The sequence below is a fragment of the Artibeus jamaicensis genome, unplaced genomic scaffold, assembly GCF_021234435.1.
Source record: "Artibeus jamaicensis isolate MK-2021 breed Jamaican fruit bat unplaced genomic scaffold, CSHL_Jam_final contig_233, whole genome shotgun sequence".
Lineage (NCBI taxonomy): Eukaryota > Metazoa > Chordata > Mammalia > Chiroptera > Phyllostomidae > Artibeus > Artibeus jamaicensis.
Window position 1 is genome coordinate 8,171,317 of NW_026521486.1, and position 18,211 is coordinate 8,189,527.

Genomic DNA, 18,211 nt, shown 5'->3' on the forward strand with positions numbered 1-18,211 from the left:
TAAAGTCACACAGAGTAGTAGCAACGGAAAGTGAAGGGTGGATGTGATGAGCAGAGTGTAGCCCGAGACGGGGCAGGCTGTTACCCCCTCACAAGGGACACCGAGGCTCCAGAGGATGTCCCCAGATGTCAGTGTCTCTGCTCCATGGAGCTGCCTCAAAGGCTGACTCAGGCATAAAGTCCTTTAGGGGACTAATGGGGTCAGTGAACAGGACAGCCTGGAAGGGGAGGCAGGAAGACCAGGCAGAGCCTTCCTGATTTGCCCAGGCCTGGGGTGTCTGAGACAGACATGCATGAGGTCTCCAAAGGAAAAAGAAAAAGTGGGTAAGGGACATGAAGGTGAGACAGGTTTGAGCCAGAATATCAGGAACGCTTCCCAAGAAGAGAGGATTCCAGACAATTTGCGTGCTTCACTGCGGATTCAGGGCTGAAACCTTCACGGCCATTTACAGAGGGAGTGTGGGTTAACTCTCCAGCACAAGGGTGGTGGTGGCCACGCTGAGACCTAGAGCAGCTGAGAGCAAAATGTTTCCGGTAACTGGAAATCCCTGAGGCTGCTCCTCCCTTTCAGTAGCAGCCTTGGGTGGGGTGGAGCAGCAGTGCGAGCAAGGGTGCATCTGCCCAACCTATGATGGCGATGAGAAACCAAGTGCAACCAGATAAATTTCTTCTCGTGCATTCATTCAGCGGCTGAGCGTTGAGCCCCTACTATGCCCCCAGACACATACTTGCTCTTTTAAGCCTCAGGACAACCCCTGAAGTGTGTTCAGTAGCCCATCTTTACAGAGGAGGAAAGAGGCTCAGGCGTGAGGTGACTTGCCTGGGCCAGGAAGATGGCAGCGACTTCAGTCTGGGTTTCCTAACCGTGGAGCAAGTGGGACCTCCCTTGCATGACCAGTGTCTTGGATGCTCGCTTTTGTTCAACGTGCGATGTGTGATACGGCCTCCGCTTTACCAGGGAGGAAATGCACCCAGAGAAATGTAGTTGAAATTTCTCGGTCCAATCCGAGGAATTGGACTTTTGATAGGTGTTCGTTTGTTCAAAGTTCGTTTGTTCTCCGTCTTTGACACCACTTTAAACACTTCCTTTCATATTTTAGATTTTAAAGCATATAACATTCGGCGGGCTTTAAAAATTAGATTTCCCTGCGGGATACGGAACAAGGACTGGATTTCTCGATGGTCCTCACGGCCGTACTCCTGCGGACCTGGGAGTTCCGGGAGCGACAAGAACCTCTGCAACATCAAACCCGCTCTAAGCTCCTCTTTGTTGCCTTGTGTACTGCGCAGGCGCCTCCCCGGTCTCCCGCAGGATACGCGAATCCCCAGTCCTCCCGAAGATGGGCCAAGCCAGCCTTGGCCAATCAGAAAGCTCCTTTTATCACCGCTCTGGCTACGAGATGTTGAAGCTTATTTCCCTGAACTTTCCGGCAGTGAGGAGGAATTAGATGTGAAAATGATTGACATTTCCTACAACCATTAGCCAAGCGATAAAAGCTTGAAGAGCAGACATTAATACGAATTGCCTTACAAGAAAGGTCTGTTAGCCCCGCCTCCCCCTTCCACTGGTCCCCAATAACTTTGGGAGGGTTCTTGCGGTGGCAGCCAATCGAGACTCAGCGAGAAGGCCGAGGAGGCGGGACCGGTGGGCACGGTTGCTTCGCTAGTTCGTCTGCGCGGTGCTTGGGACGTGGGGTTGTGGGGGTCACTCTTCCTGATGGTCCCCGCTGGAAGGGACTGGGCGGCGAATGAGAGCCGCGAGCCGCGTCACCTCGCTGGCACCTTCCGGGCTGCCTACTGAGGCCTTGAGCTGGGCTCCGTCTGGCGTGCCACTGCGTCCTCACCCAACCCTAGCCCCCGTAGCCTCCCCCTGTACTGCCCAAAGGGTCCAGTCCCATCTGTCCCCGTCCCCACCGCAGCCACAGGCCGCACCGCCTCTAGCCGCTGCTGTGGTCCGTGGAGGTGGTCGGTTACCATGGTGAAGCTGGCAGCCAAATGCATTCTGGCAGGTGAGTCTGAAATTTACAGTGTCCTGAGTCCAGAGACTCATAAGTTATTGAGAGATTTCGTTCAGGTAAATTGTCTCTCCTCTTCCCTTCCGTTTTCCCAAAAGCGAGTTAATGCAATTGCTAATGGTGTAGATAGACTCCCTTAGATGTGAAAGAACTGTCTTCCCAGAGCACATTGGTAGCTCCGGCTGATTTCCCCAGCTCCCTGTCGTACTCTGAGACCACACCAGTTTGAGCTGTGCTCTGGAGGTTCAGGCTAAGCACAGCAAAGGTGCTTCTGCTAAACCACGTGTTAGGCATCGGTGACTTCGGTGATCTTTTCTTAGGGGATTTTTCCCATCCCCTCCTAACAGGGATTAGAGACAGTACCCTTGACCAGAGTTTACAAAAAAGCGCATGTGTTGTCTTTGAAGCCCAAAGTTACTATGCCCCCCCCCACCTCTCAGGGGGACATGAATGTCAAATCCCCCCAAAGTCAGGAATTTGTTTTGTTAATTGATGCATGCCAAGCACCCCAACGATATCTGGAAGCTAGTAGATCCTCAGTAAATATTTGCAGCATGGATGAATACGTGGCATTCACAGTGGTGGCGCTCTCTACCAGCTGCACATTTAGGACAATATTTGCCTGGATTATAGACCTGGGACCTCAGAACACACACATACTTTGCTGAGCTCTTACTGCCTGCTGGGCACAGTTATTCCACTTCACCCTCACAGTAGCACCCTGGGGTGGGTGCTGTGTTCTTCTGATCTTACTAAAAAGTCAAGTCTCTTGGCCAAGGTCACCCCGAGTGATGGAAGGGCATAGGCAGGATTTCAAACCCCAGACCTGCCCAACTCCACAACTCTTCTCCTGTGTTACTCCTGAAACCTGCCTCCTCTCCAGGCCTCCTTGACCAGCTCAGGAAAGAAGCAGTGAGAAAGCATAAAGGGCAAGAAGAGATTCTTCTTCATTTTGATTCATCTCTTCCAGACTGAGATAGATGATCTTTTTAATGATTTTCTCATTTGGAAATAAAAGGGTCACACAGAAAGATGACTGACAACAGTAACTCAAATCGTCCTGGAGCCAAAGAAATGATTGGTCCCCCAGAGAGGTCTCCGGTTTCTGGAGCACCAGGGGAGGCAGCATTGTGCAAGGAAAGTAACTGCGCCGGTCTCTCCTCGGCTCTGTCCCTGGGACACTTCTCTGAGCCTGTTTTCTCATGGATAAGGTGGGAAGGTTTTTATTTTCTGAAGTTACATTTTTGCAAAATGGGCTTTTCTCTTCCACCGTTTGTTCTCTGTTTCTGTTTTCAATTCACCTTCCATCACGGAGCTAACTTCTGAACACTGTCCATGGGCTGGCGCTGTGCAGACTCTCCACGGTTGTCCCACTGAGTCCTGACACAGCTCTGGGGTCAGCATTGTTGCCATCGTCACTTACAGGTGGCGCAGCTGAGGCCCAGTGGAGTCAGGACACTCGCCCTGGGCCACACAACTGGATGTGGGAGACCTGGGATCTAGACCCAGGTGATCTGACTTGTAGAGCTTTGTCCTTAGCCCCAGGCTGTCCTGTCCCCAAGCCTGCATTCTGGACTCTGCCCTTCTTTGCCCCCCTCCCTCAGGTACTGTTTCACTTGATTGCAGCCACTGCCTGAGTGACTGCCGAACCCCCAGCCTAGCTCTCAATCTGCAGCCTCCTTTCGAAGCCTCAGGGTATCTCCTCTTGGAAGTTTCTGGGCACCAGAGCATGGCGAATCAGCTCCATCCGCACCACCCCACCTCACACACACTCACCCCTCTGTGGGTTTGGTTTCCTTTCCCCTCGCAGTCCTGCTGTTTCAGTTGAGTTAAGCTACCTTTTTGCTCTCACATAACTAGTCATTAAAGGACCTGATGTTCGATGCAAGCGATTATTCACCAGGTATTTATTGAGCACCTACTAAGTGTGAGTCACCATGCAAGGTACGCTGGGAATAGAGGGATGAATCAGCCAGCCAGCCCCTACACACAAGGAAGCGCTGAGATGCACAGAGTAACTTACGATGCGGCAAACAGACTGCAGTGCCCTCTGTGCGCAGGCACCGGGGAAGTACCTCAGGGCACAGCCACTGATTGTGCCGGCTCAGATCCAGAGACAGAACTGCCCTTGATATTTCCCTGCATGTTACTTACTTAAAGATTACCTAACTATGACTTACCACCCATCAGGTACTGTACCATTGAACTCATTAAATCCTCAAAAATTCCATGAAATAGGTGCTGTTATCCCCATTTTGCAGATGGGACAACAGAGTCCCAGAGAGGTTGCTGACCCAAGGTCACACAGGTTGTAAGTGATGGAGCTGGGGCCTGTGCCCTGAGTACTGTGGTTACCGCCTCTCAGTATACGTGGGGTGGGGGGGTGTGCCTCCCTGGAAGGCTGTTCCAACGCTGGTCTCGTTGAGCCACATGGGGAGACAGAGGAGGGAGAGATGACCTTCAGAGGCTATGCGGGATTTGGACTTGGCCTGGGGAGACCTAGGAGGAGGGGTGTTCGGAGATCAAGAGTATAGGTATACAGATACCGAAGGATAACGTCGTATACCTGAAATGGACAGGGTCTGGCACAGATAACGTCCCTCTTTATTACAAAATCATAAGCGTGTAGTTCTATAACATAACAATATCACAGTCAAGCACACTTTAGGGAATTTTAGGTGAAATGTTCCAATTAAAACTATAAATTATTATACCCATATTATTACCCTACCAACCACACTCAAGCAGACGGTACTTGTGCTGGACCCTCTATATAATGATATTAATCACTGTTACCTCAATAAAAAAAAAATATGTATTGGTTACTGCAGGTACCCACACACAGACAGTAGAGGTGTGGGGTGGAGCTGTTGTGGGAGGGATGGTCGGAGAGCTGGGTGGCAGGAGGGGTAGGGACGACTGGGGAGCAGGTGGGCAGCGGGAGGAGACCTTGGGGGCTCCGCGGGAGAGGGGACCAGGGCTGTGTTCTGAAGGGCAGTCTGTGAGGCTGAGCTCGGGTGGGTCAGAACAGGGAGAATACGAAAAGGAGAGGGCCAGTTGGGGAGTGTTGTCAGGCAAGACCCAGTCAAGAAAACAGAAAATACACTAGGCATTTCAGCAGAGAAAGTTTAGTAGACGGACTTGGTCTGATGGGTGTTGAAGGCCGAAAGGGCAAGAGGAAAACTCAGTGAGGACACAGCCAGTAGGTAGAGGTGTGGTTGCTGGAAGCTTGAAAAGAAGAGCCCCTCGGAGCAGGACCCAGACCTCTAAGGGGGCTGCCCAGCTTGGGCGGTGCCTCAGGGATCCTGTCCCCAGTGCGTGAGGCTGTCCCATGCCACAGATCCCTAGGGCCCATTGCCCACCAGCCGGGAGCTCAGCCCTGAGCTGAGGGCAAGACACAGCCAGTCTCAGAGCAGGTGGAGGGCCTGCGTCTTGAGGCCACTTCTGGCACCCGCGTGCTACGGAAGTCAGGGGCCAAGCAAAGAGCAGCGGCTGCACTGGGTGTTTCCGCGGTGAGGGTTTAGTGTGGGACGGTAACCCAACGTGGGGACTGGAGAGAGAAAGGGGACAGCATGGAGCCTCGCCCAGGGCTGGGGCTTGGGGGCCGCCACAGAAGCCCCGGTGTGAGGTACTCAGGGCAGCGTGGGCAGTGACACCAAGGTCTCGTGGGCGTCAGGAAGGACGAGGAGACCGACTGAGCGTGGGAGGAAGGAGGAGAGTCAGAGGTGACTGGTGGAGTCCAAGGACAGTGAGGATGAATGGGGACGTCGTGACTAGAGCAGACTGGCGGGGGCGAGGCTGCTCAGGACCCCGAGCCTGGCTGCAGACAACAGATGGGGGCAGGCCCGCCATTCCACAGTGGCAGTCAAGGTAGCGAGTAAAGGGGACAGAGTAGCTGGGAGCAGAGGGCCAAGGATAGACCCAGGAGGTGCCCGCGTTTGGGCGGCAGGAGTAGGCAGAGAGGCAGGAGGACCAGGCCAGAGGGCTCAGGAAGGAGGAGACTGCTTCCGGCTGACTCATCCTCCGAGACGGCAAGGAGCAAGAGGACTGAGAAAAGGCCACTGGACTTGGCCATTCTTGAGGTCACCCTTGCATGGTGCCTTCATAGACGTCACCCTCTGTCAAGCAGTGCCCCTCCCCCCATCACCCCCAGGCTCAGCCTCGCGGCCGGGACGTCTGCCCACTGATGAAACGACGCAACCATTCTCTCCCCGATGCGCCCTCCGACGCTCGGGTTCTCAGCTTGTGCTGTTTGAATTTGCACTTATCATCTTGCTGCTCTGCAAACATGTTTATCAGTTCTCTCCCCTCCCTGTGCTCGGCTCCCTCCCCAGCCGACACAGGAGGCTTTCCACGAGAGTGGGTGACTGCGACTGGCAGTCGGAAGAAAGATTTATGAAACTAACCAGTGCAAATCTGTGGGGAATTTCACAAGCAGGAAGAGCCAATTTCCAACTGGATTCGGAAGCCAAACGGGAGTTGGGAGGGTGGGAACTGTCCTAAGGCAATGAGAGTGATGTACGCACTGTGCTTGGAGATGGGGGGCACCCAGTGATACCCCAGCCTGTGGCTGCCCCCAGTGTCATGGAGGGCTGTGGTGATGAGGGACTGGAGGGACAGTGTTAAAAATGGGTTAGAAGGGCCCCTGAGCTCGAGGAAAGGAGTGGAGTCTGGCTGAAGGAGCGTGACGTTGGAATCCCGGGGAGGTCGTCATCTGTGAAGTGAGGTTAAGGCTGGTCCAGGGTGGGGGGTGTGGAATGAGATTGTATGAATGGGTTCAGGAGGCAGGCCCCCACCTGGGTTAGTTCCCTTGTAAGATGTGGTGGTCATGTTAGAAAAGCAAGACCCGAATAGCTTGTTTAAACCCGAAGGAATTAACATGAAATGAAATGCCACGAGCAAGTCAGATCATTGTCTCATAAGGGAAGCTTATAGGTGAGAAGAGTCAAAACCAAAAAGTGAGCAGAGCGGGAGGCTACCGAGAAATCGGGTGAGGAGAAGTGTTGTGGCTGACTGTAAACTGGGAAGCAAAGTGAAGGGATCGCATGAAGGGTGCGAGTCAGGGGCCGTGGGGAGCGAGTGGGAAGCACGTGTCCTGTCTGGGGTGCTGGGTGACCTGGAGAGTCTCGTAAGACAATCGAGGTGGAGAAAGTCTTGCAAACAGAAACAGTGTAGCATCAAAGGAGGCTGAGCAGGGCCACCAGTGGGGAAGTGGGAAGGACACAGGGCGGAGAAGGGTGAGCACGGAGAGCCACCACAGCCTTGGGGACAGGGGAGGCACTCCAAATTAAACTGCCACCAGCAGTCCTGGGAGAGGTCCAGATCTTAGGCTGGAACTGGGGCATAAACCTTCAGTTTTGAGGTACCAATTTATGGGGCTCCCAACTAACAAAGGAACGCCGTGGAGAGAAACCCAAGGTGGGAGGTGAGCCTGGAGAAGATGGTTTCTGCTGCAGACGGACGCCAGTGGTCACAGGGGCACACCCAGGTGGACGGCAGTATGTCACATGGAAGTGGGTATCAGGATGGCGAGTGTGGCATCTTTTGCTTCCCACAAATGCAGAGCCCCTCCCAACTCCCACACCCACCAAAAAGCACAGTGCAGGGTCCTAACCATGGAAGCTCTAGCCGGATTGGTTCAGTCAGCCGAGCCCATCAGTCAGTCTGGCCACACCTCTTTACCTCCCGGACCTCAAAGTAAATTTTGGTTTGAGAGGGACAGGTTTTCCCACAGGGGACGTTTCCAGGGACTAGGGGCAGTTCTGTTCCCAATGCCCTAAAGCCCTGCATCCAGCTCTGTTACCTTCTGGGCTTGCTCTTTTGGATGAAAGGGCTGGCCTTGAAGAGATGCAACCCTGGCCATCGGGGGATTCGAAGGTCGGTCTCGGGTGCCCACTGCCCTGCCGGCGACCTCACGGCAACTTCCTGTGAGAATTGACTCATTTTCTCTGAGAGCGCCCTGAGGTTTGTGGTCTCTAGACTAGTGTTCTAGAGTGGGAAGTGCTCGAGTCGGCTGAGGATGGAAGTGATGTTCGTCTGGTACTCTGTCCCCCCAGGAGACCCAGCGGTGGGCAAGACCGCCCTGGCGCAGATATTTCGCAGCGACGGAGCCCATTTCCAGAAGAACTACACCCTGGTGAGCTGGGGGGCCGAGGGCCTGGCCGAGGTGGGCAGTGCGGTGACTGTACAAGTTGTCAAATGGCCCTAAGAAGCCTCGAGACCTCTGCCCAGAGGCTGCAGGGATGACCCTGTGGGAAGTGTTTTCCCACAGCCTTGGGGCAGACCCACCAGGGGGTGACTGTCAGTACGCACAGCTCGCTCCTGGGCAGGGAGCTGGGAGATCAGCTGGTCTTCTCTGACCCCGCACCGAAAGCGAGTCCAGGACATGAACACCTGCACTGGGACGTGTCTCCTGGGTGCAGTGCCTGTCGTGTCCTCCTGCACGACACCCCGTGGGGCCCTCTGACACGCACGGTGTTGGTTTTCCTCGGCAGACCACAGGGGTGGATTTGGTGGTGAAGACGGTGCCAGTTCCTGACTCGGGGGACAGTGTGGTAAGTGGTGCCCTTGCCCCAAGGGAACTCAGTGCCACCGCAGCCGGGCCCAGGGTCCCAGAGTCACCGTCGCCCTCCCTATAGGAGACCTGGTGCCATGGCTTGGCCTGGGCTCGCCTGAGGGTTGGGAACAGAGTTGTGCGGCGGCCAGGGAAGAGGCGTCCCAGGGAGGGCAGACAGAGAGGAAGTGAGGCTGGGACGGGGGCTTTGCCCTCACAGAACTCACCCATCACTTTCTTACCCTGGCTCCCTCGCTGGGTAAGTTGTGGGCTCACAACTCCTGCAACTGAATTGCAAGGGGTTGTTTGCATGTGCTTTCCTGGGGAGATATGGGAGTCACCAGATTGTTAAAGAGGTCTGTGATGCAAGGAGAAGGGACAAGACGATGCCCAGGTAACCTGCGTGTGACTTGGGTCAGGGCGCTGAGGTTCAGACGGCGTGGGCCAGGTTTGGCAGCCAGCCAGGACTGTCCAGCGCTTGGAGGGAAGTTAGGGGAGACCCCCTAGGTGACAGCCCTGGGGAGGGGCTCTGCCACAGGCCCGCTGAGGCTTGGGCTGGGCAGGAGGGGTCACCCTGCGTCCTCTGTCAGAATAGCACCGTAGCCATCCAGGACGGTGACAGACTGTCCTACTTTACCCTCCTTCCCAGGCCTTCTCAGTGACCTCCTTTGAAAGAATGGTTTTAAGATTTGAAAATCAATTTGGTTAACAAAGTGCAGAATGACCTTTTGGAAACCAGCGCACTTGTCCGCCTGTTTAGCATTCTGTTCTGCCAGGTGGGAAGTCAGCTTGTTCCTAGTATTTTCGCTCTTGCAGTTAGGGAAGGTGACGCCGCCCAGAGTGCTGGGAGGTGTGGGGAGCCATCGTGCTGCCCCCCAGCCTTCCGGGGGCCGCTCCTCTCCCCACCTTCCACCTCGTGCCCCCGGGAGAAGGTGCGGCCTCCAGGCCACTAGTGGTCTGTGCCCCCCACCCCGCAGGTGGATGGACATTCTTAGGTCACACCTTTCTGATTCCAGGAGCTCTTCATTTTTGACTCTGCCGGCAAGGAGCTGTTTTCTGAGATGCTGGATAAGTTGGCAAGTAGCGTGTTGTTTGATTTCTTATCCTCCACCACCACCTCCCACCAAAAGGTCTGCCCCTCACCATGCCCCCACAGAGACTTCACTGCGCTCTGGCTGCTGAGAGGCCATCGAGACAAAGTTCTGGGAGGGGCGCCCCTCCCAGCCTTGGGACTGGTGGCCCCTTGGCTAGTGGGAATGGCTCGGGCATGTGACTTCCCACACCCCGGCCCCCAGCTCTGAATGGCTGGGTCCCAAATGTGCCAGAAGTTAGTGACTCAGTTCTCGTAGTTGCCCTTCTGGGGACTACCTCCCTTCTCTTGAATACCCCTTCCCGATGGTACCCTTTCAGACCTCCTCCTCGACCCCTCAGAACAGGGGCCAACATTTCCACCCCCCCTCAGGGGGTGAGGCGGGCCTTCCCGGGCCACTCCCTGGTCCCATGGGTCTGGCTCTGGGATGTGCGCCTGCTGCCCAGGGCTTGTCACGCCCATCCAGCCAGCCACCCTCTCAGGCCCCCACCTGCCGAGCCTTCCCGGGTAACAGTTGCACTAATCTGGGCCAGTGAGCTAATTGGAAGGGTTGCACTCTCCAGAGCCCTCCCCTGCCTTTCCAAGAATGGCTACATTTTAATGGAAACTGTCTTCTGCCCCCTTTTTTGTTATTGTTGTCTAAGAGATACAGATCTGATGGTGGTAAGTTCATGTTCACCCCATGCCCACCTACTATGTGCACAGCCTGGTGCTAGGTGCTGCCCTACCCAGCAGGAGGTCAGGGCCACGTTCAGCTCACACCCTGACTCCAGGCTCCCTGCTCCAGCTCCAGCTCGACCCCAGGACTTACCTGGTTCCCCCGCTGAGGCTGGAGGAAGAAGGCTTCTCCTGCAGGCACATGGGGGGGTCAGTGTGATTCTAGCTCCAGTTCTGAGATGGTCTGCAGAGTGAGGGAGTGGGAACCATCAGTGTAGTCCATGCTCCCCCATCCTGGAGGCCTCCGGGAGCCAGGGTGGCCTTGGGGGCAGCAAGGTGAGCCTTCCAGAGTGACCAGGGGCTCCTTCCAAGGACAGCCAGAGGGAAGGGGTTCCTCCTCACACCCTGGGAGGTAATGACACCCCAGAAGTAACCCAGACTCTCGCTGTGCAGGGTGGGGGTCTGCAGGGGCCAGGGGTGGCCACAGGTCCCGTGCAGGCCAGCCTGAGCAGGGCTGCCCTTTGGCCCTGTGCCGGGACAGGGCCTGTCCGGTGGTCTGGTTTGGACTGGGGCCGAGGCACTGCAGGAGAGGCAGGAGGTGCCTCCTCTGCACTGTGAAAAGCCGGCTCTTACTATGGAGATGCAAGCACACAGGCATCCAGGCTGAGGGAAGAAAGGGTGCTGTCCAGGGCCCCCAGAGCAGGAAGGCGCACCAGCTCACCCCGTAGCAGGCTGTCACTGAGAAGGTGTGCAAGGACTGGCTGCTGAGGCTGTGGCGGGGAGAGAGAAGCGGCAGTCCTACCCTGTCGAAAGCATGTCTGACCCAGGCACGTCGGTCACCCTGCAGGGCTGCTGCACAGCAGGGACCCTGAGGCCAGCCGGCAAAGCTGGGAGGTCTCACGACAATGCCCAGAGAGCCTGGTACAGATGTGAGCTCTCACCGTACCTCCCCGCCGTGAGCCCACCCACTCACTCTTGGGGTGAACTGTTTTCTTCTGTGGGTGGGACTCAGTTTCCTCACTGTCATCGCCTCTACAGCTTTTCATTTCCCTTCGTCCACATGACTGGCCCAGTTTTCTATCCTAGAAGTCACTCTCACTGTTTCTGATGTGCTCATCCTGTCCCTCTTGCACAGTGGGAGAGTCCCAACGTCCTGTGTCTCGTCTACGACGTGACCAACGAGCAGTCCTTCAGCAGCTGCAGCAAGTGGCTGGAGAAGGCACAGCTACAGGTTCCAGGCGCCTTCCTCCCAGGTAGGAGCTGTGGGCACCCAGGTTTGCCAGCAGCACCTCTGTTGTTCAAGTTGAAGAGCACAAGGTCATTGCACAGCTGGCTGTGGGTGCAGAAAGAGGTGCCCTGGGCTTCGAGGGCGATGGTCCGGCCTGTACGCAGAAGCCTCAGCAAGTAACCACACACGTCTGAGTCTGTCAGATGGGCACGAGGACGCCTACTTTGCAAGGTGTGGGGGGACTCAGGCAACAAGGGGAGGGGCTGTGGTGGGGGGACACGAATTGGTATTTCTGGGAAACTAACCCAGACAAATGCCTGGCTTTCTCCTGTGCAGGGGGCACAAGTTAACAGGCAGGTGCTGTTGTCACTTCTGAATGCTTTAAATCAGTTTATTTTTCATCCTTCTGCGAGATCAACAAATTCTCCTCATTACAGACCAGGAAGAAGAGACAGGCTCAGAAATCAGCTGCAGCTCATGCAGCTGGGGACACAACAAAATTACCTCCGGCTCCCTGACTCTGAGCCTGGTCCTTAGATTAGTATTAATGACCATTTTTAAAGTTCACTCCATGCGCCAGGAGTTTACTGCAAAGGCTACAGTCGGCCCTCCCTTCAGGGCACCTGCAGCCTTAAGGCGACAGAGCAGACACTCGGGGAGTCTAGAAACAGGGCCAAGCGGAAGCTAGCGAGAAAAGCAAGGCCTGTCACTGTCCCCATCTTGCTCGCTGCCTCGAACCAGGCGCCCCGTCACACGACCTTTTGTGCCCCCCAGAATCAGCCCGCTTGCCCCATTTTGTCCCCGCCGGCCACCCAGACGGCCAGCTCAGTGCGGCGCTTTGGTTGTGTCTTCCGAGCAGGTGTGCTAGTGGGCAACAAGACGGACCTGGCCAGCAGGCGGGCGGTGCAGTCGGCGCAGGCCCGTGCCTGGGCGCTGGGCCAAGGCCTGGAGTGTTTTGAAACATCAGTGGTGAGTGTCTCGCTGGCTCCGTAGCCCAGGCTGGAGCGGGCCTCTGCGGGGAGCGGTTCCTCACATGGCCCCACGTGCTTCTATCGAGCTGTTACCCCGCCACTCACAGAGTTGATTTGGAAGTGATGTTTGCACCCTCAGGCCAAGGTCTGTTCTCATGACAGCAAGAGCCACGCACGCATTTCAGTAAAGCAGATCAGCCGGCCAGCCCCGGGAAGGGTTGTGTCTCAGCCAGGGAGAAACATAAGCAGGTTGTGTTCAGTGGCAGTGACACTTGACCTTTGCATGTGGGTTAGGTGTTGCTGGAGCATTACGTCATGGATGCTCATGTTCAGTCCGTCAGCAGGAGCTGGTCCCCCACATCCCACTCCCATGTTGAGGAGGTGAAGTGACTGGCCCAAGGTCACATGACTAGTGGAGGGTTGAGCCAGGAGTAGGGAAGGTCTGACCCCCGCTCAATGCACCTTGTCCTACCTCGTCACAGCCACGGGGTGACTGACTGCAGGCCACAAGCCATGTCCCAGCAGAGTCAGCAGGAGCTCTCACCGAGAGGACCAGCCCGGGCAAACTGCTGCCTGTACCCTCAGCACGCACATGTGACAATTTTAGCCATCCAGTGCCAGTGAAACCCTTTTCCATGTTGGGGGTTTTGAGGTCCCAGCCTCCCTGCCACCTGGGTGCAGGCGTGTGACCCAGGCTGTACCCGTCAGACATGGTTGTGTGACAGTTTCCCACGGAGGGGAGGGAAGTGAAGGCCGATCCCTCAGGAGCAGCCCAGAGACGTCCACTCCTGAGTCGAGGGGCCCAGGTGCTGGCTGCGGTGCCCCCGGCCAGGGCTGCTGGGGAGACTCGCAGGCCTGGCCTGTCCGTGGTTGTAACAGGACCTCGCTCCTGGCCGTGCGACCTCCAGACCTGAGTCTTTGCCTCTCCCAAAGAGCCAGCAGGCTAACTAGTAGTCTGGAGGTGGTCTTCCACTCAGAATCGACTTCAGCTACGGAAGGTTAATTAAGCAGCAACATTGCTGTTGTTGCATCTGTAGAACTTGACAGACAAATGCTGCTGTTTGGTTGCTGCATGGACATGAACTTTCAGAGTCCCCCCAAGCAGGCGTGCTCCCTTAAGGAAAGTGCAGCGAGGAAAGGCAGGTGCTCTGAGCCCTGACAGTGAGAGGCAGGACTGGGTGGGGGTCCTCTGTGTGTTATCAACCCGTGAGTTCCTGGGCTCCTCACCTGTAAAGTGGGAATGGTAAGCCACGTCCCTCATGAGTGGCAGATATGAAAATTAAGTCACGGTGACTATGAAAACACTTAGCACAAAGTCTAGTGCACAGTAAGCTCTCAATGTATGTCAACTTTTAAAAAGTATATTTACCCCTAGCAATCTTGTTTATACTCATCATTTACTAAATCCTGGAACCCGCAGATTGTTCAAAGACAGAAGCCACTCTTGCCTCTGGCCCAACAAGCCCAGATGCGGAATTCATGACAGTGATTCAAATCAGCGAGCTTTTGCTGCGTAGTGGGCCTCGGAGCCAAGCAGCAACCCAAGCTGCCCACAGCAAATGATGTTTGAGTGTTCCCCCTCCAGCCCTCACATTTGTGCCGCTGCCTCCTTACCCCAGTATCCCATACACCCCGGAACTCTTGGTGGAACCCAAATTAACACCCACCCCGACTCATCGGTCAGCAGAGGCTCCTGGGCAGTGGGTGCTAAACTCGGTTCGGTGTGTGTGGTGCGCTGTTGCCCCGGGTGCATGAACTGTGCCCGAGGAGGCTGCAGTGAAGCCCTTGGTATTAACCGTGCATGTTGACCCTGAGGCCACTCGGTTAAGAAAGGCTGTAATTAAAAAGGCGACATAATGAGAGGCCGTGCCCTCCTTCTCCTCTCTCCCCACTGCTGCGGCACCCCCGTCCAGTGCACCTAACGGCGGGGCCTGCCTGGCTCCCTGACTGGGATTTTTATTTTGTATCCCATCCCCAGAAAATACTCATCTTAAAACTGGAAGTTTATACTCTTCGACCACCTGCACCCACCCCACCCACTGCCCCGGCAACCGCCAGTCTGCTCTGTGTTCCTGGGGGTGTTTTTTTACATTCCACACACGGGAGATCACACGGAATCTGTCTTTCTGACTCCACCCAGCACAGTGCTGGTTTCCGCGGTGGCTGCGCCAGCTTGTGTCCGCCAGCAGGGCACGAGGGTTCCCTTTTCTCCGCATCCTCGCCAGCCCTGGTGTGTCTTGTCTTTTCGTGAGCCGTTTTAACAGGCGTGAGGTGAGGTGCTGTCTCCTTGTGGGTTCAGTTTGCATTTCCCTGATGGTTAGTGATGCTGAGTGCCTTTCTGTGAACCTATTAGCCATTTGAATATTTTCTTTGAAAAAAATGTCTCCTCAGGTCCTTTGCCCACTTTGTACCAGCTCAGTTGTGTTCTTGCTATTGAGGTGCCCGAGTTGTACATTTTGGATACTAGCCCCTTATCACACGTGTGGCTTACAGATGTCCCCTCCCATCCCGTAGGTTCCTCTTCACTTGGTCCCTCATCTCTATTGCCATGCGAAGCTTTTGAGCTGGATGTGGTCCTACTTGGTTTCCGCTGTTGTTGCCTGTGCTTTTGGTGTCAGAGCCATAAAGTCATTGCCAAGATCAATGTCAAGCAGCCTTTTTCCCAGTGTTTTTCTTCTGGGAGTTTCATGGTTTCAGGTCTTCAGTTCAAGTCTTTACTTCGTTTTAATTTTTGTGAGCGGTGTAAAATGGGTCCAGTTTTACTGTTTGACATTGGCATTGCCCAGGAGTTCACACTCTGCCCGACACAACAGGCCTGGTGGGTGTGGCAGTTACTCCTCTGATGTCCGCCTGGAGAGTGACAGTTCCACATGGTGCTGTGCCCCTGCTCCTTGGGCTGCATCCCCCCTTACCCACCCCCCATCTTTCCAATCGCTGTCAGCGCTTATCGCCGTCTCCAGCTCCCTCGGCCAGCTTGTTTCCTGTGCCCTGGGATTTTTCCCTTGCTAGAAAGTCCAGCTGACTTGCTCCACCGGAACTGGTTGCTTGGTGCATTTCTGTCACCGGCTGGCAGAGTCCAGAGGCCGCTCCTCAAATTGCAGAATCTGAGTTCTAGGCAGGGTGCCGCACAGACCCGCTGGGCCACTGCCCCGGGCCCCAGACTGCTGTCTGTGAAACCCGGGGCCTGAGGACTCGGTGCCGTTCTTTGGTTTGGAAATTCTTCCAATGTGGAGAGTTCATCTCTCATCTCCCATCGAGGTTGCACTTTTGTTTGAAACAGGCCCTCGTGAGTTCATAGCCGAGCTGCTTGCCTTGGAAGTAGTGGGTTCTCCCTTCTGCCAGCTTATTTCTTTAAAAAAAAATGTAAAATATGTGGACATAGTAAAGCCACAATGGAAAAATGTGGAGGTCCCTCAAAAATTAAAACTAGAACTGCTACATGACCCAGCAGCCCCATTCCTGGGTCTTCCCTCAAAGAGAAGGAAAGCACTGGCTGAAAAGACGCCTCTGCCCCACGTTCTCGGCGGCACCGTGCACGGCGGCCCCGACGTGGAAACGGCCCGAGGGTCCGTCGATGGACGGGTGGGCAGAGACGTCGGGACTGCTGTAACGGATATCATCCATCCGCAAAAAGAAAGAAACCCTGACACTTGCAACAGCGTGGATGGAACTTGAGGCGTTGGCCTAAGGGAAGTGAGTCAGAGAAGGATCAGTACCATATGGTCTCTCTAATATGTGAAATTAAACAAAAAAGCTCGTAGACACAGAGAACAGACTGATGGTTGCCTAAGTAGGGGTGGGAGAAATGGCTGAACCGGTTGGGTTTTTGTTGTTGTTTTCAGTTTAAATAAATTGAATTAAAAATTTTAATACGCGTGTGCACCCAAAGAGTGAAAGCCCTTTGCACACCTTTAGTCACAGAAATGTTATTTCCGTCATTAAGATACCCAGGGCTGGGTGGCTGTCAAGATTCCTAACTTGATTTCCAGTTGGCGCCTCCCGGCCAGCCCACCCCGGGAAGCAGGGCCAGGCTGGCCGCTTCTGCATTCCAGCACCTCCCGCCAGTTCAGCCCGCAGCCCGCAGGGAAGGGGGAGAGGCGTGAGGGCTGGGTCTCTGCTGGACCTGCTGTGGCCCCTCAGGACTTGCCAGGTGTCTGAGGCTGACTCCCCGAGCACTTCAGAGATGCCCCTGCTGCCCCCATCAGCAGGGCACTCCCACCAGCAGTCTCCTTGTGGCAGGGCATCCTCCTCAGGCCAGGGCACCACCTCACTCCTCCCGCAGCTGTGGTTCCTGGCCCTCTGTCCTTGCTGGGACCCCGCACCCCCTGCAGGCTGTCCCTGCAGAGTCCTGTTAAGACCGCTCCAGCCTGGGAGGTCCAGGGCAGGGCAGCTGCAGCCTCAGTGGACAGAGGAGCAGTGCTGCCATCCCAGTGAACCCGCTCCCGGCTTGGACACCAGAACAGCCAGCCTTGTTCGCCCCTCAGTTCTTCCCTGAGCCCCCAGCCTTGGGCTTTCTCATGGAACCTCCCGCTGAGCTAGAGGTGAGGGGGCACCCCTCCTGGAGGGAAATGTCACAGCGCAACCCTTCCTCAAGGCGAGGGTGGCCCGTGCCGTCCGGCCCTCCCTCTAGTGTGAGGGTCCTTGCTGTCTGTTATTTTGCTATGGCCTTTGGGGCCTCTGTCCAAGATAAGCCAGAAAGGAGTCTTGTAACAGCCTGCCTCACACAGAGGAAGAGTGGCTGGAAGGACAGGCTCTGTAGAGACAGATCTCGATTCAAACTCAGCTCCACGACTGACACACGTGTGGCTTTGGCCAAGTTACTTAATCTCTCCCTGTCACAGTTTCCTTCTGATAACACGGCACAGTGACCGCGCCTCCCCATGTGGTGTGACGGGGAGGCAGGGGCGGGTGCGCGCTGGCCCTCTGATGACTCATGTAACACGCGGGCCTCTCCGATCTGTCTCCGCAGAAGGACATGGAGAACTACGAAGCCCCGTTCCAGCATCTGGCCCGGCAGTTCCACCAGCTGTACCGGGAGAAGGTGGAGAGCTTCCGCGCACTCGTGTGAGGGGCTGGGAGCTGCTGCTGGTGGCCCGGCAGTGCCCCCCACCTGCCAGTCTCCTTGGAAGCGGAGAGAAGGTGGGCTGCCGTGGTCCTTCCCACCTACTGTGACAGCTTTAAATAAAATAACATGTGGAAGCAGCAGCTCCTTCCATTCTTGGCCGGGGCCAGCCCTGGTTCCACTTTGCGCTTTGCCTGCTGGTTCTTGAGCAGCCCTGGAAGCCAGGCTGGGGACCTGGGCAGGCTGCCTCCTAGGGGGCCTTCACAGAGCACACCCCATCGTGGGATGGAATTGCTTACAATTTGCCGCAGTTGAGATGCTCGGCTTGGAGCTCACCGCAGGACTCGGGGTGCTGACCGCCCGCCATGTCCTGATTCTCACACACCAGGCTCTCCTGCCTCTCCGCTGTCCGGGTGCCAGAGCTCCTTTGCAGGGGCCACTGTCACCAACAAAACAGTGCCCTCTGCTGGCCTCCCTTGATGCCTCTTAATGAGGCGCCAGCCCCTCCCAGCTGCCGGGAACCCTGAGCACCAGGGAGCCCAGAACCAGGCCACTTTCCTTCAGTGACCCACCTCTTGGAGCCAGGCAGCAGTCATAATTCTTTGTACCGAGCTGGACCGTTTTCCATCCTGTTTC

General features: G+C 55.8%; 1 protein-coding gene across 3 annotated transcripts; it reads left to right on the forward strand.

Annotated features, from left to right (window-relative positions):
* The first annotated feature begins 1,625 nt into the window (after nucleotides 1-1,625).
* Nucleotides 1,626-17,715, forward strand: IFT27 (intraflagellar transport 27). 3 transcript variants are annotated; one of them, XM_037160522.2, is made up of 7 exons: nucleotides 1,626-2,008; nucleotides 8,071-8,150; nucleotides 8,509-8,568; nucleotides 9,584-9,643; nucleotides 11,450-11,567; nucleotides 12,402-12,511; nucleotides 17,483-17,715. In XM_037160522.2, exons 1-7 carry the CDS (start codon nucleotides 1,975-1,977, stop codon nucleotides 17,579-17,581), a joined length of 561 nt encoding a protein of 186 aa, XP_037016417.2. In that variant the 5' UTR covers nucleotides 1,626-1,974; the 3' UTR covers nucleotides 17,582-17,715. The 3 variants fall into 3 exon arrangements, with proteins under 3 accessions (XP_037016417.2, XP_037016418.2, XP_037016419.2); XM_037160523.2 differs by lacking the exon at nucleotides 12,402-12,511; XM_037160524.2 differs by lacking the exon at nucleotides 9,584-9,643.
* The last annotated feature ends 496 nt before the right edge of the window (nucleotides 17,716-18,211 follow it).

Bases quoted from the DNA above. Each gene is read 5' to 3' on its own strand.
- IFT27 (XM_037160522.2), top strand. From the start codon at position 1,975: ATGGTGAAGCTGGCAGCCAAATGCATTCTGGCAG. The intron at 9,644-11,449 runs GCAAGTAGCGTG...CCTCTTGCACAG, and splicing joins CTGAGATGCTGGATAAGTTG to TGGGAGAGTCCCAACGTCCT. The intron at 11,568-12,401 runs GTAGGAGCTGTG...TCTTCCGAGCAG, and splicing joins TCCAGGCGCCTTCCTCCCAG to GTGTGCTAGTGGGCAACAAG.